Source organism: Salmo salar, chromosome ssa14, assembly GCF_905237065.1.
Source record: "Salmo salar chromosome ssa14, Ssal_v3.1, whole genome shotgun sequence".
Lineage (NCBI taxonomy): Eukaryota > Metazoa > Chordata > Actinopteri > Salmoniformes > Salmonidae > Salmo > Salmo salar.
Window position 1 is genome coordinate 87,974,529 of NC_059455.1, and position 26,916 is coordinate 88,001,444.

Consider the following 26,916-nt stretch of genomic DNA (forward strand, 5'->3'; position numbering starts at 1 on the left):
GAGAGAGAGAGAGAGAGAGAGAGAGGGAGAGAGAGAGAGGGAAGGGGAAGGGTGGAGATATGATGGGAGATGGTTTAATGCACATGATGTCATAACATGCAGATACACACACACACACACACACACACACACACACACACACACACACACACACACACACACACACACACACACACACACACACACACACACACACACATATATATATTGTGTGTCTGTCTGTCTGTGCTCTATGTGTGTATATATTTTTGTCTTACCACCACAAGATGGGTTGGTACACTCCCTGGTCTCCTGGTGTGGTCCTTTACACTCTGCCCAGCCGTGCACCGATGCACTACACCTCCTCTGTCTCTGCTGGCTCCCTGTGGAACAGGTTTCACTGCACCTAGACCACGGAGCCCAGTCCAACCACTGGCCCTCCACTAGAGGAGAGAGACAGAGACAGCGAGAGAGGGGGAGAGAGATAGAGAGCGAGAGAGCGAGAGAAAGAGAGAGAAAGATAGAAAGAGAGTGAGAGAGGGGGAGAGTGAGAGGGAAGAGGGAAGAGGGAAGGAGAGAGAGAGAGAGAGAGAGGAAGGGAGAGAGATGTTAAATTAAAGAAGCATTGAAAGGAGGGGGGTTGAAATACAGAGACAGAAAACAAGAGAGACAGAAAGACAGAAAGACAGAAAGAGAGATTGATAGATAGATAGATAGATAGATAGATAGATAGATAGATAGATAGATAGATAGATAGATAGATAGATAGATAGATAGATAGATAGATAGATAGATAGATAGATAGATAGATAGATAGATAGATAGATAGATAGATAGATAGATAGATAGATAGATAGATAGATAGATAGATAGATAGATAGATAGATAGATAGATAGATAGATAGATAGATAGATAGATAGATAGATAGATAGATAGATAGATAGATAGATAGATAGATAGATAGATAGATAGATAGATAGATAGATAGAGAAAAGACAATCGGGTTGGAGACAGCAGTACGACTGTTGTATATGTCAGACCTAGCTTGTGCTGCAACAGACTAACAACAAATCCAAACAACTACTGATTTCCTACCATCTTCATTATGGAATCAAATGCCAGACATGAAAGTGCAAAAGTGCCCACTTTTCAAAAGTAATTCAGCATGGCTATGTACTTCTATCAAGGTCTTGAGTTAGTTTTTTCTGTGGAGTTTGATTTCCCCCCACAATGCAGTTAGATTTGAAGAGTTTTTCAACCTATTCCATCTGGAGTTTTGGTGGAGGCTAAATCAAAAAGGAGGACAGCCTTTTAATCAAATCAAAGTAGAGCCGGTTAGAAGGCAGCAGATGAATATGGGATACTGAGCAATGGCACCAAAGCCTGATAACATCAACACACTGCTAATGAAAGCCCCCACTGTCCCCTTTGAGGACTAATCGAGGGACAAATTCCATCGCGGGTAGCTGGCAATGTTTACTTTATAAATGAATGTATAAAATACACAAAAACAACATATATACACATATACACACACAAAGGTAGAAATATATACAGGCTAGACATATTTGACATAACCATCAAAGTCCTGCAGTTTTTTCCCCTCCAGTGATTTCCATATGTTTCTTTACTTAACGTTAAGACTTCAGTGAACTCAGACACCTTAACATAGAGAGATGCTGTTATTAATATAACACTTCACAGCACCAGGGAAAACACCACAGTCCTGAGTATCCAGTTATTAGCACTGTAAAGACAAGACACTTTTAAAATATATGAAAAGACAATGTGGCCTTCTGGGTAAATTACATATCCCAAGATAGCTGTGTGTGTGTGTGTGCGTGTCTGTGATGGCTGTCAAAACTCCTCTTTGTTTACATCCCGTCCTTGTCATTCAGATAGATGTTGATGCATTTAGACAAGTGTTTTATGATTTAATGTATTATTCATTCATTATTAATCTATTACAGTTCCTGGGACGATTCTCTCGCTCTCTCTTTCCCATGTTTATTGATATTGCATATTTTGATGCAAAGCCTGTCAGTTTAGCAGTTCCCTACATGACAGATGACACTCGGGGAAGCCAGTGCCAGGACATCTGATTGATATCATTGTGTTGTTGCGAACATTGGTAAATAGGAGCTGAACGAGTTAAAACATTGGTAAATAAGGGTCGAATGAGGTCAACAATTTGTAAATAGGGGTTGAATGAGGTAAAACATTGTTAAATAGGGGTTGAATGAGGTAGAACATTAGTAAACAGGGTTTAAATGAGGTAAAACATTGGTAAATATGGTTTAAATGAGGTAGAACATTGAAAAATAGGGGTTGAATGAGGTAGAACATTGGTAAACAGGGTTTAAATGAGGTAGAACATTGGTAAATAGGGTTTAAATGAGGTAGAACATTGACAAATGGGGGTTGAATGAGGTAGAACATTAGTAAACAGGGTTTAAATGAGGTAGAACATTGAAAAATAGGGGTTGAATGAGGAAGAACATTGGTGTTGGTGATGCTGTTGTTAATATAACACTTCACAGCACCAGGGAAAACACCCCAGTCCTGAGTATCCAGTTATTAGCACTGTAAAGACAAGACACTTTTAAAATATATGAAAAGACAATGTGGCCTTCCGGGTAAATTACATATCCCAAGATAGCTGTGTGTGTGTGCGTCTGCGATGGCTGTCAAAACTCCTGTTAAATAGGGGTTGAATGAGGTAGAACATTGGTAAATAGGGGTTGAATGAAGTAGAACATTGGTAAATAGGGGTTGAATGAAGTAGAACATTGGTAAATAGGGGTTGAATGAAGTAGAACATTGGTAAATAGGGGTTGAATGAAGTAGAACATTGGTAAATAGGGGTTGAATGAAGTAGAACATTGGTAAATAGGGGTTGAATGAAGTAGAACATTGGTAAATAGGGGTTGAATGATGTAAACCATTGGTAAATAGGAGTTGAATGAAGTAGAACATTAGTAAACAGGGTTTAAATGAGGTAAAACATTGGTAAACAGGGTTTAAATGAGGTAGAACATTGAAAAATAGGGGTTAGTAACATTACCCCTACCTACAGTACATGTACATATTACCTCGACTAACCTGTACCCCGCACATTGACTCGGTACCACCTGCATATAGCCTCGTTATTGTTATTTTATTGTTGCTCTTTTATTTTTTACTACTTATTTTCTTAACTCTTATTTTTCTTAAAACCTCATTGTTGATTAGGGGCTTGTAAGTAAGCATTTCACCGCAAGGTCTACTGCACTTTTGGTATTCGGCACATGTGACAAAAAAAATAAAAATGGACTTGATTTGGTTGAAAAAGCCTAAACTCAACAAAAAAATAAACATCCCTTTTTCAGGACCCTGTCTTTCAAAGATAATTCGTAAAAATCCAAATAACTTCACAGATCTTCATTGTAAAGGGTTTAACCACTGTTTCCCATGCTTGTTCAATGAACCATAAACAATTAAGGAATACGCACCTGTGGAACGGTCGTTAAGACACGAACAGCTTACAGACGGTAGACAATTAAGGTCACAGTTATGAAAACTTAGGACACTAAAGAGGCCTTTCTACTAACTCTTAATACCACCAAAAGAAAGACACCCAGGGTCCCTGCTCATCTGTGTAAACGTGCCTTAGGCATGCTGCAAGGAGGCATGAGGACTGCAAATGTGACCTGATCAAGAAATTGCCATTTCCGTACTGTGAGACGCCTAAGACAGCACTACAGGGAGACAGGACGGACAGCTGATCATCCTCGCAGTGGCAGACAACGTGTAACAACACCTGCACAGGATCGGTACATCCGAACATCACACCTGCGGGACAGGTACAGGATGGCAACAACAACTGCCCGAGTTACACCAGGAACGCACAATCCCTCCATCAGTGCTCAGACTGTCCGCAATAGGCTGAGAAAGGCTGGACTGAGGGCTTGTAGGCCTGTTGTAAGAAAGGTCCTCACCAGACATCACTGGCAACAACGTCGCCTATGGGCACAAACCCACCGTCGCTGGACCAGACAGGACTGGCAAAAAGTGCTCTTCACTGATGAGTCACGGTTTTGTCTCACCAGGGGTGATGGTCAGATTCGCGTTTATCGTTGAAGGAATGAGCTTTACACCAAGGCCTGTACTCTGGATCGATGGTCTGGGGCAGCGTGGCACAGCATCATTGGACTGAGCTTGTTGTCATTGCAGGCAATCTTAACGCTGTGTGTTACAGGGAAGACATCCTCCTCCCTCATGTGGTACCCTTCCTGCAGGCTCATCCTGACATGACCCTCCAGCATGACAATGCTACCAGCCATACTGCTCGTTCTGTGCGTGATTTCCTGCAAGATAGGAATGTCAGTGTTCTCCCATGGCCAGAGAAGAGCCCGGATCTCAATCCCATTGAGCACGTCTGAGAACTGTTGGATCGGAGGGTGAGTGCTAGGGCCATTCCCCCTAGAAATGTCCGGAACTTGAAGGTGCATTGGTGGAAGAGTGGGGTAACATCTCACAGCAAGAACTGGCAAATCTGGTGCAGTCCATGAGGAGGAGATGCACTGCAGTACTTAATGCAGCTGATGGCCACACCAGATACTGACTGCTACTTTTGACCCCCCCCCCTTTGTTCAGGGACACATTATTCCATTTCTGTTAGTCACATGTCTGTGGAACTTGTTCAGTTTATGTCTCAGTTGTTGAATCTTGTTATGGTCATACAAATATTTACACATATTAAGTTTACTCAAAATAAATGCAGTTGACAGAGAGAGGACATTTCTTTTTTTGCTGAGTTTATTTGGAGCTTCATGAATATAAGGTAGGGACTTTGTAAGACCAGAGAGAAGAGAACCCCCGACTGTAGCTCCAGCAACAATTGTTGTACAAGAACATGTAATGCATATGACACTTCATCAACTGCACGTTCAAGAGCATGTCACTGCACAGTAATTTAAACAAAGCACTATTCCACAGTCTGAACGGTTGGTTAAGAAGGGTACGTTCAGAGAAGGCAATGTTTCGTGGACTGGCTAAGTGTTCAGGTGTGTGTGTTAAGGCTAAACTCATCTTGTGCAGACATCAGTGACTTTAGCTAAAAAGCTCTGTCACATGAAGTAAATATGATGAACGCCTACTGCGGTGTGTGTGTGTGTGTGTGTGTGTGTGTGTGTGTGTGTGTGTGTGTGTGTGTGTGTGTGTGTGTGTGTGTGTGTGTGTGTGTGTGTGTGTGTGTGTGTGCGCGTAGGGTCAATTCAGTTGTGAGAGACAAGTGTTTTTTGAATGAGCAGCCATCAACATGGGCCAGGTGGAACCATCATCATTACTCAAACTCACCAACCAACAGAAGAGAAAGAGGGGGGTTTCCCATGCCAATAAAGCCCTTGAACTGAGAGAGAGAGAGAGAGAGAGAGAGAGAGAGAGAGAGAGAGAGAGAGAGAGAGAAAGAGAGAGAGAGCGAGAGAAAGATAGCGAGAGCGAGAGAGTGAGAGAGAGAGAGAGAGAGAAAGAGAGAGAGAAAGAGAGAAAGAGACAGAGAGCGAGCAGCTGGGATTGAGGCTAGACGCCTAGAAAAGACAACTGAGGCATGATACACAGCTGAACTCATTGTACGCCAGTGTGTGAGAGAGAGAGATAGACAGACAGAAAAATAGATGCATGTAAGGCAGCAACATAGGCTAGACTGTTACACTAAGGACAATGACACTAATTCCTTTTCCTGGTTTTAGACCGACACGCACACAAACACACACATACAAATATCAGCGCACACATGTAAAGATATAAACTTCAGCACACACCCACACTCTGTCTCTCTCTCTCTCTCTCTCTCTCTCTCTCTCTCGTTTCTCTTCCTCTCTCTCATTTTTCTTCCCCCCTCTCTCTCACAGTCTGGCTCTCGCTATCTCTTTCTCTCTCTCCCTCTCTCTCCTTATGTATCTCTCCCTCTTTCCAACAGCATGTTTAAACAGCCCAGCAGGCATACTACAGTAGATTCAGACTTGTCTTCCTCCTGTCCCCCTCTTCCCTGTCTGCCTGCCCGTCTGCCTGTCTGCCTGCCCGTCTGCCTGCCCGTCTGCCTGCCCGTCTGCCTGTCTGCCTGCCTGCCTGTCTGTCTGTCTGTCTGTCTGTCTGTCTGTCTGTCTGTCTGTCTGTCTGTCTGTCTGTCTGTCTGTCTGTCAGTCTGCCTGTTTAACTGTGTTTAAACATTCCCTTCATTAGGGAGATGATTTGTGTCTGTAGCTGGGATGATAAGACACTGAATGGGCTTATCCACTGATTTATTATTAACACAGACAGACTGTACCCTGACAATAACACAGACAGACAGCACCCTAACAATAACACAGACAGACTGCACCCTGACAATAACACAGACAGACTGTACCCTGACAATAACACAGACAGACTGTACCCTGACAATAACACAGACAGACTGCACCCTGACAATAACACAGACAGACTGTAGCCTGACAATAACACAGACTGTACATGGCAATTACACACAGGCCGGACGTCGCCTGACAATAAGACACAGACTGTTGCCTGACAATAACACACAGACAAACTGTAGCCAGCCTAAAAATAACAGATACTGTAACCAGACAGTAGACTGTAGCTTACGATAACACAGAGACTGTAGCCATACAGTAGACTGTAGCTTACGATAACACAGAGACTGTAGCCAGACAGTAGACTGTAGCCAGACAATAACACAGAGACTGTAACCAGACGATAACACAGAGACTGTAGCCAGACAATAACACAGAGACTGTAGCCAGACAGCAGACTGTAGCCAGACAGCAGACTGTAGCCAGACAGTAGACTGTAGCCAGATATTAACAGAGACTGTTGCCAGACAGTAGACTGTAACCAGACAATAACACAGATACTGTAGCCAGACATTAGACTGTAGCTTGACAATAACACAGAGACTGTAACCAGACATTAGACTAGAGCCAGACAATAACACAGTAGACAGCCAGACAGTAATCTCAGCCAGACAGTAGACTGTAGCTTGACAATAACACTGTGAATGTAGCCAAACAGTAAACTGGAGCCAGACAGTAGACTGGAGCCAGACAATAACAGAGAGACTGTAGCCAGACATTAGACTGGAGCCAGACAATAACAGAGACTGTAGCCAGACAGTAGACTGGAGCCAGACAATAACACAGTAGACTGTAGTCAGACAATAGACTGGAGCCAGACAATAACACAGTAGACTGTAGTCAGGCAGAAGACTGTAGCCAAACAAGGTAACAGGTCATCTCAAAGAGACAATGATTTATTATCCTCTTGATAAGGTAATAGGTCATCTCAAAGAGACAATGATTTATTATCCTCTTGATAAGGTAATAGGTCATCTCAAAGAGACAATGATTTATTATCCTCTTGATAAGGTAATAGGTCATCTCAAAGAGACAATTATGTATCACTCCTCTTGACAAGATAACAGGTAATTTCAAAGAAACAATGATGTATCACTCCTCTTGACAATGTAACAGGTAATCTCAAAGAGAATGATTCATCACTCCTCTTGACAAGGTAATAGGTAATCTCAAAGAGACAACGATGTATCCGTCCTCTTGACAGGGTAATTGGTAATCTCAAAGAGACTCAAACACTGTGGTAACCCAAAAGAGAGGGAACTAAAGAAAAAAAAGAAGAACAAAAATGAAAGAAATTCCAAACCTAAGCAGAGGTTTGAAACTGAGGTTTCTATTATGGGACCTAAGAGGAGAGATGGATGCAGACTAGCGGAAGAACAATGGAGATTTTAGACTGATCATAGTGAACAAGACTGGACAGGGGAGGACAGATGTAGACTTGAGTGCTATGACAGTAGTGATATGGATATATGGGATGACAGAGAGAGAGAGATAATTATATTGAGAGAGAGAGAGCAAGAGAGAGAGAGCAAGAGAGAGAGAAAGAGAGAGCGAGTGAGAGCGACAGAGAGAGAGAGAAGAGAGAGAGAGGAAGAGAGAGGAAGAGAGAGAAGGACAGAGGTGTATATAGCGTGTACAGTGCATTCAACAAGTTTTCAGACCCCTTTTCTAATTCCACATTTTGTTACGTTACAGCGTTAATCTAAAATGGATTAGTTTTTCGCCACATCAATCTACACACAATACCCCATAATGACAAAGCAAAATACATGTTTCATTATTTTATCAAATATAAAAAATATATGATAACTGAAATATTACCTATACATAAGTATTCAGACCCTTTACTCAGTACTTTGTTGAAGCACCTTTGGCAGCAATTACAGCCTCAAGTCTTCTTGGGTATGATGTTACAAACTTGGAACACTTGTATTTGGGGAGTTTCTCCCATTCTTCTCTGCAGATCCTCTCAAGCTCTGTCAGGTTGGATGGGGAGCGTAGCTGCACAGCTATTTTCTGGTCTCTCCGTTCGATTGGGTTCGGGCTCTGGCTGGGCCACTCAAGGACACTGCGTTGTATTGGCTGTGTGCTTACGGTCATTGTCGTATAGGAAGATGAACCTTCGCCCCAGGCTGAGGACCTGAGCATTCTGGAGCAGGTTTTTAATCAAGGATCTCTCTGTACTTTGCTCTGTTCATCTTTCCCTCGATCCTGACTAGTCTCCCAGTCTCTGCCACTGAAAAACATCCCCACAGCATTATGCTGCCACCACCATGCTTCCCCGTAGGGATGGTGCCAGCTTTCCTCCAGACGTGACACTTGGCATTCAGGCCAAAGTGAACAATCTTGGTTTCATCAGACCAGAGAATCTTGTTTTTCATGGTCTGAGACTCTGTTGGTGCCTTTTGGCAAACTCCAAACGGGCTGTCATGTGCCTTTTACTGAGGAGTGGCTTCCGTCTGGCCACTCTACCGTAAAACTCTGATTGGTGGAGTGCTGAATAGATGGTTGTCCTTCTGGAAGGTTCTCCCATCTCCACAGAGGAACTCTGAGGCTATGTTAGAGTGACCATCCGGATCTTGGTCACCTCCCTGACCAAGGCCCTTCTCCTCCGATTGCTCAAATTGGCCGGACGTCCAGCTCTAGGAAGAGTCTTGGTGGTTCCAAACGTCTTACATTTAAGAATGATGGAGGCCACTGTATTCCTGGGGAACTATAATGCTGCATAAATGTTTTGGTACACTTCCCCAGATCTGTGCCTCGACACAATCCTGTCTCGGAACTTTACGGAAAATTCATTCGACTTTATGGCTTGGTTTTTGCTCAGATATGCACTGTCAACTGTGGGACCTTATATAGACAGGTGTGTGACTTTCCAAATCCAATCAATTCAATTTACCACAGGTGGACTCCAATCAAGTTGTAAAAACATCTCAAGGATGATAAATGGAAACAGAATACACCTGAGCTCAATTTGGAGTCTCATAGCAAAGGGCTTGAAAACTTATGTAAATCGGGTATTTCTGTTCAAAATTCTAAAAACCTGTTTTTACTTTGTCATTATGGGGTATTGTGTGTAGATTGATGAGGAAACATTTTCATTTAATCAATTTTAGAATAAGGCTGTAACGTAACAAAATGTGGAAAAAGTCAAGAGGTTTGAATACTTTCCGAATGCTCTGTACATGAGATGGTACTGTATAAGATAATAAATATTATGTTGCAGAGTTTGGTCTAGATCTCAGGCTTCCACAAAAGGAGAAACAGAGGGACAGACTGATGGATAGACAGAGAGATAGACAGACAGACAGATAGAGGTGTATATGTACATGAGATGGTACTAACCGGGACAAACTGCTATGTTGCAGAGTTTTGTCTGTTTCTCAGGCCCTCCACAGAGCTTGGCCCCTCCTCCGCTCTCACAGTTTCTGGTTCGGGTCCTGGAGCCCCGCCCACACGTGACAGAACACAGGCTCCATGACGACCACTCCTCCCACAGCCCATGCACTGTAACACCCAGAGTCAGACAGGCACACACAGCCAATTGGGATGAGCGAATGAGAGATAGGAGGCGGGTCAAGCTGTCATACACAACGAGACTAGACAATGAACAAAGGGGAGTGACTTCCTGACACAACCAATAGGGTTGGAGAGTGTGAGCCTGGAGGCGGGATCATAACTCCTGTCAGCAAAGGGGGTTAGAGGATGAGAAAGAAAGTGAGTAAATAAACACTAGCACACCTCTCAAAATAACCAACAGATAGCACACCTCGCCCTCGCCACCTCTCCATATAGTACAAACCAGGAAAGAACACACCCCAAGCTACTCCAAAACCAGAAGCTCCGCCTCCACCTCCAGCTGTTTGGATGGACTGGGATGCGTTCAGTAGGGCACAACATTGAAGTGCATTCAGATAGAAATATAATATGTAGAACAGACAAGCCAATCATACAGAGTGTGAGGAATCGTGTCAGCTCTATCCATGGTACAGTACTTCTATCGGCAACGTTCAGTATTTTGCACCCTCTTGAAGGAAACCCTGTTGTTAGAGAATTAATGGCATATGAGAAAGTCAGGTTAGGAAATGAACATAAAAAAGACATCTGATTTCATGGATTTATGCACAGTAAGTATGACATGATCATAAAATACATTTCATATTGATTACCCCATACTTCTTGGTCATTAAAATGTAATACTGAGGGCACAGCACTATCAGACTCTGATCAGCAGTATGATAAAAATGTATCAACTTGTTCATTAAAATGGTGTGATGCCTTCTACTATATATCTCTAAATAAACATCTTAAAAGATATGAAATAAGAGCCTGGGCTAGTATTCATAAAGCCTTTCAAAATAGGAATACTGATCTAGGATCGGTGTTATCTTCTACAGCACAATGAATAAGAGGTTAAACTGATCCTAGATCAGTGTTGTGAAAACGGTGCCCTGGTTTTTGAGAGGAAGCTCTCTTGTTCTCTTGTAGAAGCTGCTTAATGGACACAGATCTAGGATCAGGTTACCATTCCAAATCCTTTGCCAATAGGATGCATAATACAACTGACCTGAGATCAGTGTCTAGGAGCAAAGTCCTTTGTGAAGTGGGACCATAGAGTTGGAAAGAGGGCTCCTCTTTGAAATCGTCTAAAATGGGCTTTGTGGCAATTGAGTCCTCTATTCAACTATTCATGGAAGTGGAAGTCAGTGGTGTGACAGTGGTGAGATATTGCATGCTGGGGGTGAAGTGCTGAGGAACCAGAACAGCACATTGTGGAGGAACACAGCACAGCAGCATACCTACCGCAATACACAGCCAACCAGTAAGAGAAATAAACAGACATGCATGTGTTGGCACACATATGACACCACATGCCCACAGGCAATAGACCAACAGACATAGTGTGTGTGTGTGCACAGAAGCACACACATACAGATCACTGTAAGCAGTCCAGTTGTTAAGAACGGAGGGAGAAATAATTACAGGGAGAGAATAAGCGCGAGGAATGACCGAAAACGGCTTCTGGACATCAGAACAGCGATCACTACATCAGAACAGCGATCACTACATCAGAACAGCGATCACTACATCAGAACAGCGATCACTACATCAGAACAGCGATCACTACATCAGAACAGCGATCACTACATCAGAACAGCGATCACTACATCAGAAAAGCGATCACTACATCAGAACAGCGATCACTACATCAGAAAAGCGATCACTACATCAGAACAGCGATCACTAACCTTAATTTGGATGAAGATTTCTACTTTAACGAGTCGTCAGTTGTGGATGTACTGCTCCTCCCGGACCAGGCCCTAATCCCCGGAGAGAGGCAGGCTCCATGACAAGACTATGTTGGTGAGTAAATAAACTGCCTCTACCCTTTGTTCTATTGGCGAACAAACTGGACGAGCTCCGTTCGAGACTCTCCTATCAACGGGACCTGAAGAAATATAATATTCTATGTTACTTGGAGTCGTGGCTGCACAAGGACATGGATAATATAAATCTAGCTGTTTTTTCTATACATCGTTAACCTCTACAGGATCCGTGACTCCCCCCTTCCACGGGACTGTTGAGCTGACGTGTGCTAATGTGACTAGCATGAGGTTGTAAGTAACAAGAACATTTCCCAGGACATAGAAATATCTGATATGGGCAGAAAGCTTAAATCCTTGTTAATCTAACTAAGCTATTACAGTGAAAGAATACCATGCTATTGTTTGAGGAAAGTGCACAGTTATGAACTTGCAAATGTATCAATAAACCAATTAGGCACATGTGGGCAGAATTCATTGGATCAGTCTAAAACTTTGCACATACACTGCTGCCATTTGGTGGCCAAAATCTAAATTGCGCCTAAACTGGAATAATACATTGTGGCCTTTCTCTTGCACTTCAAAAATGTTTTTTTTTTAAATTTGTATTATCTTTTACCAGATCTAATGTGTTATATTCTCCTACATTCATTTCACATTTCCACAAACTTCAAAGTGTTTCCTTTTCAAATGGTATCAAGAATATGCATATCCTTACTTCAGGTCCTGAACTACAGGCAGTTAGATTTGAGTATGTCATTTTAGGCAAAAAAAGCATCTTAAGAGGTTTTAAAACCGAACGGCAGCTTCAGGTAAAGTTCAGGGGGAGATGAGTGTCTCTTTGTTAACAACAGCTGGTGCGGAATCCCTATTCACCACCGCAAACCCATGCTGGCACTAAGACAGCACTCAATGAGCTGTATAGGGCCATAAGCCAACAAGAAAATGCACATCCAGAGGCGGCGCTCCTAGTGGCCGGGGATTTTAAAGCAGCGTCTAATCTACTTTTTACCAGCACGTCACCTGTGCAAATAGAGGCAAAAAAAACATCTAGATCACCTTAACTCCACACACAGAGACGCATAGAAAGCTCTCCCTCGGCCTCCATTTGGCAAATCTGACCATAACTCTATCCTCCTGATTCTTGCTTACAAGTAAAAACTCAAACAGGAAGTACAAGTGACGTGGTCAATGCGGAAGTGGTCCGATGAAGTGGATGCTATGCTACAGGAACTATTTTGCTAACACAGACCGGGATACATCCAATAAGATTGAGGAGTTTACCACATCAGTCACATCTTCATTAATAAGTACATCGAAAACTTAAAATCAAATCAAATTTTATTGGTCACATACACATGGTTAGCAGATGTTAATGCGAGTGTAGCGAAATGCTTGTGCTTCTAGTTCCGACTATGCAGTAATATCTAACAAGTAATCTAACAAATTCACAACAACTACCTTATACACACAAATACACAAATACACGTCCCCCTGACCGTACGTACACATCCCATCCAGAAGCCATGGATTACAGGCAACATCCGCACTGAGCTAATGGCTAGAGCTGCCACTTTCAAGGAGCGGGACACTAATCCGGAAGCTTACAAGAAATCTCACTACAACCTCTGACGAGCCATCAAACATTCAAAACGTCAATACAGGAGTAAAATCAAATCCTACTAAGCTGGCTCTGATGCTCGTCGGATGTGGCAGGGCAAACTCTCACAGATTACCAGCCGCCACGAGTTTTCACCCACGACTGGGTGGACGAGCACGACTCCATCACCATCATTAAGTTTGCTGATGACACGGTGATGGATGGCCTGATCACCAATGACAGCCTACAGGGAGGATGTCAGTGGCCTGGAAGTGTGATGCCAGGTGTACAACCTCTCCCTCCATGTCAGCAAGACAAAAGAGCTGATCGTGGACTATAGGAAACGGAGGGCCGAGCACGCCCCCATCCACATCGATGGGGCTGCAGTGGAGCGGGTCGAGAGCTTCAAGTTCCTCTGTGTCCACATCACTAAGGAATTATTCTGGTCCACACATACCAACACAGTCGTGAAGAACGCACGACCAAACACCTTTTCCCCCTCAGAAGGCTGAAAAGATTTGGCATGGACCCTCAGATCCTCAAAAAGTTATACAGCTGCACCTTTAAAAGCACCTTGACTGGCTGCATCACTGTTTGGTATGGCAACCACTTGGCATCCAACCTCAAGGTGCTACAGAGGGCAATGCATTTGGCCAAGTACTGGGGCTGAGCTCCCTGCCATCCAGGACCTCTATACCAGGCGGTGTCAGAGGAAGGCACTAAAAATTGTCAAAGATTCCGGCCACCCAAGTCATAGACTGTTCCCTCTGCTATCTTACGGCAAGCGGTACTGATGCACCAAGTCTGGAACCAACAGGACCCTGAACAGTTTCTACCCCCATACCATAAGGCTGTTAAAGAGTTAGTCTGGGTAGCTATTGGTTAACTATTTAACTATCTGTATTGACCCTTTTTGCACTAACTCCTTTGACTCATAACATATGCGCCTGTTACTGTCTATTATCTATTCTGCTGTCTAGTCACTTTACCCCTACCTACTGTATACTGCTGTTACTGTCTATTATCTATCCTTTACCCCTACCTACAGTATACTGCTGTTACTGTCTATTATCTATCCTTTACCCCTACCTACAGTATACTGCTGTTACTGTCTATTATCTATCCTTTACCCCTACCTACAGTATACTGCTGTTACTGTCTATTATCTATCCTTTACCCCTACCTACAGTATACTGCTGTTACTGTCTATTATCTATCCTTTACCCCTACCTACAGTATACTGCTGTTACTGTCTATTATCTATCCTTTACCCCTACCTACAGTATACTGCTGTTACTGTCTATTATCTATCCTGATAGTCACTTTACCCCTACCTACAGTATACTGCTGTTACTGTCTATTATCTATCCTTTACCCCTACCTACAGTATACTGCTGTTACTGTCTATTATCTATCCTTTACCCCTACCTACAGTATACTGCTGTTACTGTCTATTATCTATCCTTTACCACTACCTACAGTATACTGCTGTTACTGTCTATTATCTATCCTTTACCCATACCTACAGTATACTGCTGTTACTGTCTATTATCTATCCTGTTGTCTAGTTCACTTTACCCCTACCTACAGTATACTGATGTTACTGTCTATTATCTATCCTTTACCCCTACCTACAGTATACTGCTGTTACTGTCTATTATCTATCCTTTACCCCTACCTACAGTATACTGCTGTTACTGTCTATTATCTATCCTTTACCCCTACCTACAGTATACTGCTGTTACTGTCTATTATCTATCCTTTACCCCTACCTACAGTATACTGCTGTTACTGTCTATTATCTATCCTTTACCCCTACCTACAGTATACTGCTGTTACTGTCTATTATCTATCCTTTACCCCTACCTACAGTATACTGCTGTTACTGTCTATTATCTATCCTTTACCCCTACCTACAGTATACTGCTGTTACTGTCTATTATCTATCCTTTACCCCTACCTACAGTATACTGCTGTTACTGTCTATTATCTATCCTTTACCCCTACCTACAGTATACTGCTGTTACTGTCTATTATCTATCCTTTACCCCTACCTACAGTATACTGCTGTTACTGTCTATTATCTATCCTTTACCCCTACCTACAGTATACTGTTGTTACTGTCTATTATCTATCCTTTACCCCTACCTACAGTATACTGCTGTTACTGTCTATTATCTATCCTTTACCCATACCTACAGTATACTGCTGTTACTGTCTATTATCTATCCTGTTGTCTAGTTCACTTTACCCCTACCTACAGTATACTGATGTTACTGTCTATTATCTATCCTTTACCCCTACCTACAGTATACTGCTGTTACTGTCTATTATCTATCCTTTACCCCTACCTACAGTATACTGCTGTTACTGTCTATTATCTATCCTTTACCCCTACCTACAGTATACTGCTGTTACTGTCTATTATCTATCCTTTACCCCTACCTACAGTATACTGCTGTTACTGTCTATTATCTATCCTTTACCCCTACCTACAGTATACTGCTGTTACTGTCTATTATCTATCCTTTACCCCTACCTACAGTATACTGCTGTTACTGTCTATTATCTATCCTTTACCCCTACCTACAGTATACTGCTGTTACTGTCTATTATCTATCCTTTACCCCTACCTACAGTATACTGTTGTTACTGTCTATTATCTATCCTTTACCCCTACCTACAGTATACTGCTGTTACTGTCTATTATCTATCCTTTACCCATACCTACAGTATACTGCTGTTACTGTCTATTATCTATCCTGTTGTCTAGTTCACTTTACCCCTACCTACAGTATACTGATGTTACTGTCTATTATCTATCCTTTACCCCTACCTACACTATACTGCTGTTACTGTCTATTATCTATCCTTTACCCCTACCTACAGTATACTGCTGTTACTGTCTATTATCTATCCTTTACCCCTACCTACAGTATACTGCTGTTACTGTCTATTATCTATCCTGTTGTATAGTCACTTTACCCCTACCTACAGTATACTGCTGTTACTGTCTATTATCTATCCTTTACCCCTACCTACAGTATACTGCTGTTACTGTCTATTATCTATCCTTTACCCCTACCTACAGTATACTGCTGTTACTGTCTATTATCTATCCTTTACCCCTACCTACAGTATACTGCTGTTACTGTCTATTATCTATCCTTTACCCCTACCTACAGTATACTGCTGTTACTGTCTATTATCTATCCTTTACCCCTACCTACAGTATACTGCTGTTACTGTCTATTATCTATCCTTTACCCCTACCTACAGTATACTGCTGTTACTGTCTATTATCTATCCTTTACCCCTACCTACAGTATACTGCTGTTACTGTCTATTATCTATCCTTTACCCCTACCTACAGTATACTGCTGTTACTGTCTATTATCTATCCTTTACCCCTACCTACAGTATACTGCTGTTACTGTCTATTATCTATCCTTTACCCCTACCTACAGTATACTGCTGTTACTGTCTATTATCTATCCTTTACCCATACCTACAGTATACTGCTGTTACTGTCTATTATCTATCCTTTACCCCTACCTACAGTATACTGCTGTTACTGTCTATTATCTATCCTTTACCCCTACCTACAGTATACTGCTGTTACTGTCTGTTATCTATCCTTTACCCATACCTACAGTATACTGCTGTTACTGTCTATTATCTATCCTTTACCCCTACCTACAGTATACTGCTGTTACTGTCTATTATCTATCCTTTACCCCTACCTACAGTATACTGCTGTTACTGTCTGTTATCTATCCTTTACCCCTACCTACAGTATACTGCTGCTACTGTCTATTATCTATCCTTTACCCCTACCTACAGTATACTGCTGCTACTGTCTACTATCTATCCTTTACCCCTACCTACAGTATACTGCTGTTACTGTCTACTATCTATCCTTTACCCCTACCTACAGTATACTGCTGTTACTGTCTATTATCTATCCTTTACCCCTACCTACAGTATACTGCTGTTACTGTCTATTATCTATCCTTTACCCCTACCTACAGTATACTGCTGTTACTGTCTATTATCTATCCTTTACCCCTACCTACAGTATACTGCTGTTACTGTCTATTATCTATCCTTTACCCCTACCTACAGTATACTGCTGTTACTGTCTATTATCTATCCTTTACCCCTACCTACAGTATACTGCTGTTACTGTCTATTATCTATCCTTTACCCCTACCTACAGTATACTGCTGTTACTGTCTATTATCTATCCTTTACCCCTACCTACAGTATACTGCTGTTACTGTCTATTATCTATCCTTTACCCCTACCTACAGTATACTGCTGTTACTGTCTATTATCTATCCTTTACCCCTACCTACAGTATACTGCTGTTACTGTCTATTATCTATCCTTTACCCCTACCTACAGTATACTGCTGTTACTGTCTATTATCTATCCTTTACCCCTACCTACAGTATACTGATGTTACTGTCTATTATCTATCCTTTACCCCTACCTACAGTATACTGCTGTTACTGTCTATTATCTATCCTTTACCCCTACCTACAGTATACTGCTGTTACTGTCTATTATCTATCCTTTACCCCTACCTACAGTATACTGCTGTTACTGTCTATTATCTATCCTTTACCCCTACCTACAGTATACTGCTGTTACTGTCTATTATCTATCCTTTACCCCTACCTACAGTATACTGCTGTTACTGTCTATTATCTATCCTTTACCCCTACCTACAGTATACTGCTGTTACTGTCTATTATCTATCCTTTACCCCTACCTACAGTATACTGCTGTTACTGTCTATTATCTATCCTTTACCCCTACCTACAGTATACTGTTGTTACTGTCTATTATCTATCCTTTACCCCTACCTACAGTATACTGCTGTTACTGTCTATTATCTATCCTTTACCCATACCTACAGTATACTGCTGTTACTGTCTATTATCTATCCTGTTGTCTAGTTCACTTTACCCCTACCTACAGTATACTGATGTTACTGTCTATTATCTATCCTTTACCCCTACCTACACTATACTGCTGTTACTGTCTATTATCTATCCTTTACCCCTACCTACAGTATACTGCTGTTACTGTCTATTATCTATCCTTTACCCCTACCTACAGTATACTGCTGTTACTGTCTATTATCTATCCGTTGTATAGTCACTTTACCCCTACCTACAGTATACTGCTGTTACTGTCTATTATCTATCCTTTACCCCTACCTACAGTATACTGCTGTTACTGTCTATTATCTATCCTTTACCCCTACCTACAGTATACTGCTGTTACTGTCTATTATCTATCCTTTACCCCTACCTACAGTATACTGCTGTTACTGTCTATTATCTATCCTTTACCCCTACCTACAGTATACTGCTGTTACTGTCTATTATCTATCCTTTACCCCTACCTACAGTATACTGCTGTTACTGTCTATTATCTATCCTTTACCCCTACCTACAGTATACTGCTGTTACTGTCTATTATCTATCCTTTACCCCTACCTACAGTATACTGCTGTTACTGTCTATTATCTATCCTTTACCCCTACCTACAGTATACTGCTGTTACTGTCTATTATCTATCCTTTACCCCTACCTACAGTATACTGCTGTTACTGTCTATTATCTATCCTTTACCCCTACCTACAGTATACTGCTGTTACTGTCTATTATCTATCCTTTACCCATACCTACAGTATACTGCTGTTACTGTCTATTATCTATCCGTCTAGTTCACTTTACCCCTACCTACAGTATACTGCTGTTACTGTCTATTATCTATCCTTTACCCCTACCTACAGTATACTGCTGTTACTGTCTGTTATCTATCCTTTACCCCTACCTACAGTATACTGCTGTTACTGTCTATTATCTATCCTTTACCCCTACCTACAGTATACTGCTGTTACTGTCTATTATCTATCCTTTACCCCTACCTACAGTATACTGCTGTTACTGTCTGTTATCTATCCTTTACCCCTACCTACAGTATACTGCTGTTAGTGTCTATTATCTATCCTTTACCCCTACCTACAGTATACTGCTGTTACTGTCTACTATCTATCCTTTACCCCTACCTACAGTATACTGCTGTTACTGTCTATTATCTATCCTTTACCCCTACCTACAGTATACTGCTGTTACTGTCTATTATCTATCCTTTACCCCTACCTACAGTATACTGCTGTTACTGTCTATTATCTATCCTTTACCCCTACCTACAGTATACTGCTGTTACTGTCTATTATCTATCCTTTACCCCTACCTACAGTATACTGCTGTTACTGTCTATTATCTATCCTTTACCCCTACCTACAGTATACTGCTGTTACTGTCTATTATCTATCCTTTACCCCTACCTACAGTATACTGCTGTTACTGTCTATTATCTATCCTTTACCCCTACCTACAGTATACTGCTGTTACTGTCTATTATCTATCCTTTACCCCTACCTACAGTATACTGCTGTTACTGTCTATTATCTATCCTTTACCCCTACCTACAGTATACTGCTGTTACTGTCTATTATCTATCCTTTACCCCTACCTACAGTATACTGCTGTTACTGTCTGTTATCTATCCTTTACCCCTACCTACAGTATACTGCTGTTACTGTCTATTATCTATCCTTTACCCCTACCTACAGTATACTGCTGTTACTGTCTATTATCTATCCTTTACCCCTACCTACAGTATACTGCTGTTACTGTCTGTTATCTATCCTTTACCCCTACCTACAGTATACTGCTGTTACTGTCTATTATCTATCCTTTACCCCTACCTACAGTATACTGCTGTTACTGTCTATTATCTATCCTTTACCCCTACCTACAGTATACTGCTGTTACTGTCTATTATCTATCCTTTACCCCTACCTACAGTATACTGCTGTTACTGTCTATTATCTATCCTTTACCCCTACCTACAGTATACTGCTGTTACTGTCTATTATCTATCCTTTACCCCTACCTACAGTATACTGCTGTTACTGTCTATTATCTATCCTTTACCCCTACCTACAGTATACTGCTGTTACTGTCTATTATCTATCCTTTACCCCTACCTACAGTATACTGCTGTTACTGTCTATTATCTATCCTTTACCCCTACCTACAGTATACTGCTGTTACTGTCTATTATCTATCCTTTACCCCTACCTACAGTATACTGCTGTTACTGTCTATTATCTATCCTTTACCCCTACCTACAGTATACTGCTGTTACTGTCTATTATCTATCCTTTACCCCTACCTACAGTATACTGCTGTTACTGTTTAGTATCTGTCCTGTTGTATAGTCACTTTACCACTACCTACATACATATATACCTCAATTACCTCATACCCCTGCACATCAACTCGGTACTTGTACCCCGTCTATATAGCCAAGTTATTGTTCATTATTTTGTATTTATTTATTCCTCTTGTTATTATTTTTCTCTCAGCATTGTTGGGAAGGACATTTCACTGTTAGTCTACACCTGTTGTTTACAAAGCATGTGAAAAATACGATTTGATTTGATGATTTTAATGGAAGGATAGATAGAGAGGGAGAAGGAGAAGGAGAGGGAGAAGCAGGGGAACAAAGACATGGATTAGAGAGTATGAATGGACTGTATTGCAGGAATATGACATTTGAGGACACAAATGCAGAAGCGAAGGAAAAGATAATATGAATGAAAGAGTGGAATGAAAATAAAGAGATGGAGAAAGGGGGATGGATCAAGATATTTGCAGTCGAATGAGTCAGAGATTTTGGAGGAGTGAGTAGGGAGAAAACTTTGTTAAAAGACAGATGGAATCGACAAAGAAAATGAGTGCAAGACTGGAGGGAGGGATGTTGAAAGACATAAAAAGAAAGAGAGTAGTAGAGGGAAAGGGAGAGAGAAACAGAGAGATAGTGAGATACAGAGAGAACTAGAAAGAGGATGAGTAAGAGAGAGAGAACAAGAGGGAGATATATGTATCTGGATAGCTGGCTCTTTGCTGAGCAAGGCTGGAGCGAGAGATGTTGAAAGAGATGGAGAGAAAGAAAGAATGATAGAGAGAGGGAGCTGGCCCTGTACGTGCTGAGGGTGGAAGGACGCTGGAGTGTGAATAAAACATGCTGATGAATAATTAACTAACTCAGCTGTAGAGAGCAAAGCTCAGAGGAGATACAGAGGGGGGAGAGAGATGGAGAGAGGGAGAAAGAGATAGATAGAGAGAGAGGGAGAGAGAGATAGAGAGAATGAGCAAGAGAGTGAGAGAGAGAGAGGAGGGGTAGGGCAGGGTGATGAGAGTAAGGAGATGAGGAATGTGAGATGAATAGGATGATTATTGATGTAATCAACAATTAGAAAAAGAAAAAGAGATAGATTAGACAGGATAACAATAGAGGGAGAGAGAGAGAGAAAGAGAGAGAGAGATGAGGAGGGAGGGAGGGAGATGAGGATAGAGAGAAGGGAGAGAAATACTTTTTTGACAACATGAATATCAGCCAGTGGAGGCTGCTGAGGGGAGGACGGCTCATAATAATGGCCGGAATGGAGTGAATGGAATGGCATCCACGTTCTCCAATCCAGCCATTCCACTGATATCAGCATAGTGTGTTTAGCCATGGAAACCAGCCAAACAGTTGGTTGTAATCATCCTCTAAGACAGCCAAATGTCACATAGATACAGAGTTTATATGATCACTGCTTTTTTATATAATCAACTAACTCCATCCCGAGATAGGATGAAGAAATATTGAGCTGCACAAACTTCAGCAAACTTCTCAGACTAAAGTGATGATCCGAGGGCTCTATACTTGGTTTATTCATCTTAAAGGAATCGGGCTCGCTCATATGCACTAGGATCATCTTGAAGAGAGAGCAGTGGAAAATCCAATCAATTACTAGAGCTAAAGCTATGAACAGGCTTTGGAGCGAGTAGGACAGAGAGAGTGTTAGAAAGGATGTATTCCATGCCAATAAAGCAGCGTGTGATTCTGTAAGAAGATATTATAGAGGAGATAAAGGTATGAGATCTAGAAATGAGAGAAGAGAGAGAGTGGGATTGGCACACAGACAGATATTATAAACTGAACAGACAAAAGAAAGCATTCAAGTTCTGTCAGACTGTGTAGGCAACCAAACATCCATAGAGGTTAGATGTCATGGTAGAGTAGGTGCGTAGGTGCTCAAAACCACTGTACCACACACACACACAACGCGCACGCAGGGAAACACACGCAGACAGTTTCCAGGACGAGAGTATGGGGACCTCCATAGGAGTTAACATCAGGGTAAAAATACTGGGGTAAAGTGAGGGTTATTACACTGTAGCAGCATCTATTGGTCCAATAGAGAATTTACCCCACTAGCCCGGAACATCATTGATCACTGCGCAAACCAAGGAAGTGAAATACTATCCAGAGACACGCACGCACACGCACACACACGCACACACACACACACACACACACACACACACACACACACACACACACACACACACACACACACACACACACACACACACACACACACACACACACACACACACACACACACACACACACACACACACACACACACACACACACACACACACACACACAAATAGCCTGGTGTATTTCTCTGACACATAAAACCAGAGCTTATGCATATGTAAATGTACCCAGAGAACACGTAACCATGGCAACGAGAAAAAGCAAGGCCATGGGTCATATAAGAGAAAAAAACGAAACAATGCAGAAAGCCCAGTAGCTGTATGAAGAAACATGTTGGCAAAAGAACACGACACACACACACACACACACACACACACACACACACACACACACACACACACACACACACACACACACACACACACACACACACACACACACACACACACACACACACACACACACACACACACACACACACACACAGACAATGCACAGACCTATGCTCACCACCATGATAACGATCAATTTGGACATCTCGAGATGGCAGACGGCCCTTCTTACAGTAACACAAACAAACACAGACACAGGTTCACTTTCTCTCACGATCGATCGCTTATCTACCTCAAGAACTTGTAAACTGACAGCACTGGCAATATTGTATACTGTCGATCCCTCTATTCCTTCAAAAAAGGATATATCCATTGGTAGAAGAGAGTCTTGTCAACCTAGATTATATTTTTCTTCTAGGTTTCATTTTGATAGGGTTTCATAAGCTACATTTGAAGTTGGAAGTTTACATACACTTAGGTTGGATTCATTAAAACTCATTTTTCAATCACTCCACAAATTTCTTGTTAACAAACAATAGTTTTGGCAAGTCGGTTAGGACATCTACTTTGTGCATGACACTAGTCATTTTTCCAACAATTGTTTACAGACAGATAGTTTCACTTATAATTCACTGTATCACAATTCCAGTGGGTCAGAAGTTGACATACACTAAGTTGACTGTGCCTTTAAACAGCTTGGAAAATTCCAGAAAATTATGTCATGGCTTTAGAAGCTTCTGATAGGCTCATTGACATCATTTCAGTCAATTGGAGGTGTACCTGTAGATGTATTTCAAGGCCTACCTTCAAACTCAGTGCCTCTTTGCTTGACATCATGGGAAAATCAAAATAAATCAGCCAAGACCTCAGAAAATAAACTGTAGAAAGCCACAAGTCTGGTTCATCCTTGGGAGCAATTTCCAAATGCCTGAAGGTACCATATTCATCTGTACAAACAATAGTACTTAAGTACAAACACCATGGGATCACGCAGCCGTCATACCGCTCAGGAAGGAGACGCGTTCTGTCTCCTAGAGATGAATGTACTTTGGTGTGAAAAATGCAAATCAATCCCAGAACAACAGCAAAGGACCTTGTGAAGATGCTGGAGGAAACAGGTACAAAATTATCTATATCCACAGTAAAACGAGTCCTATATCGACATAACCTGAAAGGCCGCTCAGCAAGGAAGAAGCCACTGCTCCAAAACCGCCATAAAAAAAAAAGACTACGGTTTGCAACTGCACATGGGGACAAAGACCGTACTTTTTGGAGAAATGTCCTCTGGTCTGATGAAACAAATATAGAACTGTTTGGTCATAATGACCATCGTTATGTTTGGAGGAAGAAGGGGGACGCTTGAAAGCCGAAGAACACCATCCCAACCGTTAAGCATGGGGTGGGAGCATCATGTTGTGGGGGTGCTTTGCTGCAGGACGGACTGGTGCACTTCACAAAATAGATGGCATCATGAGGTAGGAAAAGTACATGGATATATTGAAGCAACATCTCAAGACATCAGTCAGGAAATTAAAGCTTGGTCGCAAATGGGTCTTCCAAATGGACAATGACCCCAAGCATACTTCCAAAGTTGTGGCAAAATGGCTTAAGGACAACAAAGTCAAGGTATTGGAGTGGCCATCACAAAGCCCTGACCTCATTCCATTGAAAAATTGTGGGCAGAACTGAAAAAGCGTGTGCGAGCAAGGAGGCCTACAAACCTGACTCAGTTACACCAGCTCTGTCAGGAGGAATGGGCCAAAATTCACACAACTTATTGTGGGAAGCTTGTGGAAGGCTACCCGAAACGTTTGACCCAAGTTAAACAATTTAAAGGCAATGCTACCAAATACTAATTGAGTGTATGTAAACTTCTGACCCACTGGGAATGTGATGAAAGAAATAAAAGCTGAAATAAACCATTCTCTCGACTATTATTCTGACATTTCACATTCTTAAAATAAAGTGGTGATCCTAACTGAACTAAGACAGGGAATTTTTACTAGGATTAAATTAAACTGAGTTTAAATGTATTTGGCTAAGGTGTATGTAAACATTCTTGGCTGTACGTGCGTGCATGTGTATGTGTGTGTGAGCTAAATCAGGAAACATGCATGGCAACGCATGGAGAATGATATGAACAGAGTAGTACATTATTCAACTACAACACTGTGTGTGTGTGTGTGTGTGTGTGTGTGTGTGTGTGTGTGTGTGTGTGTGTGTGTGTGTGTGTGTGTGTGTGTGTGTGTGTGTGTGTTCACTTGTGATCCAGTTTGACTGCATGCTAGTGAATTACATTAACCTACACATATTAATAATTCACCTCCTTACATTAACATCACATATGGAGAGATCATGTAGCACTAACGAGTCAGAAACATTGGTGTGTGTGTGTGTGGATAATGTGTGTCAATATGTGCTCGTGCTAACATACTTGCACATGTGTCTTTCTGTGTGTGACTTATGGGCGTCTAAGTGTCTGTGTGTTTGGGTGTGAGGAGAGCAGGGAGCAGAGAGCCTCTAAGTGTCTGAGTGTTTGGGTGTGAGGAGAGCAGGGAGCGGAGAGCCTCTAAGTGTCTGAGTGTTTGGGTGTGAGGAGAGCAGGGAGCGGAGAGCCTCTAAGTGTCCGTGTGTTTGTGTGTGAGGAGAGCAGGGAGCGGAGAGCCTCTAAGTGTCTGTGTTTGTGTGTAAGGAGAGCAGGGAGCGGAGAGCCTCTAAGTGTCCGTGTGTTTGGGTGTGAGGAGAGCAGGGAGCGGAGAGCCTCTAAGTGTCCGTGTGTTTGGGTGTGAGGAGAGCAGGGAGCGGAGAGCCTCTAAGTGTCTGTGTTTGTGTGTGAGGAGAGCAGGGTGCGGAGAGCCTCTGTGTGTTTGGGTGTGAGGAGAACAGGGAGCGGAGAGCCTCTAAGTGTCCGTGTGTTTGGGTGTGAGGAGAGCAGGGAGCGGAGAGCCTCTAAGTGTCCGTGTGTTTGGGTGTGAGGAGAGAAGGGAGCGGAGAGCCTCTAAGTGTCTGTGTTTGTGTGTGAGGAGAGCAGGGTGCGGAGAGCCTCTGTGTGTTTGGGTGTGAGGAGAGCAGGGAGCGGAGAGCCTCTAAGTGTCTGTGTGTTTGGGTGTGAGGAGAACAGGGAGCGGAGAGCCTCTAAGTGTCCATGTGTTTGGTTGTGAGGAGAGCAGGGAGCGGAGAGCCTCTAAGTGTCCGTGTGTTTGGGTGTGAGGAGAGCAGGGAGCAGAGAGCCTCTAAGTGTCTGTGTGTTTGTTTGGGTGTGAGGAGAGCAGGGAGCGGAGAGCCGCTAAGTGTCTGTGTGTTTGTGTGTGAGGAGAGCAGGGAGCGGAGAGCGTCTGTGTGTTTGGGTGTGAGGAGAGCAGGGAGCAGAGAGCCTCTAAGTGTCTGAGTGTTTGGGTGTGAGGAGAGCAGGGAGCGGAGAGCCTCTAAGTGTCCGTGTGTTTGGGTGTGAGGAGAGCAGGGAGCGGAGAGCCTCTAAGTGTCTGTGTTTGTGTGTGAGGAGAGCAGGGTGCGGAGAGCCTCTGTGTGTTTGGGTGTGAGGAGAGCAGGGAGCGGAGAGCCTCTAAGTGTCCGTGTGTTTGGGTGTGAGGAGAGCAGGGAGCAGAGAGCCTCTAAGTGTCCGTGTGTTTGGGTGTGAGGAGAGCAGGGAGCGGAGAGCCGCTAAGTGTCTGTGTGTTTGTGTGTGAGGAGAACAGGGAGCGGAGAGCCTCTGTGTGTTTGGGTGTGAGGAGAGCAGGGAGCAGAGAGCCTCTAAGTGTCTGTGTGTTTGGGTGTGAGGAGAGCAGGGAGCGGAGAGCCTCTGTGTGTTTGGGTGTGAGGAGAGCAGGGAGCGGAGAGCCTCTAAGTGTCCGTGTGTTTGGGTGTG

At 42.5% G+C, this 26,916-nt stretch overlaps 1 protein-coding gene across 2 annotated transcripts in view; it reads right to left on the reverse strand.

Moving 5' to 3' along the window:
* LOC106592038 (adhesion G protein-coupled receptor B2) overlaps window positions 1–26,916 on the reverse strand; it is a 430,312-nt gene that overhangs the window by 173,378 nt on the left and 230,018 nt on the right. The window contains exons 5-6 of one of the 2 annotated variants that reach the window (XM_045694922.1): window positions 9,718–9,879; window positions 258–422 (exon numbers count right to left, since the gene is read on the reverse strand). In XM_045694922.1, the coding sequence (XP_045550878.1) occupies window positions 258–422; window positions 9,718–9,879 (327 nt within the window). The remainder of the gene's footprint in view (window positions 1–257; window positions 423–9,717; window positions 9,880–26,916) is intronic. The other variant, XM_045694923.1, reaches the window with a different exon arrangement.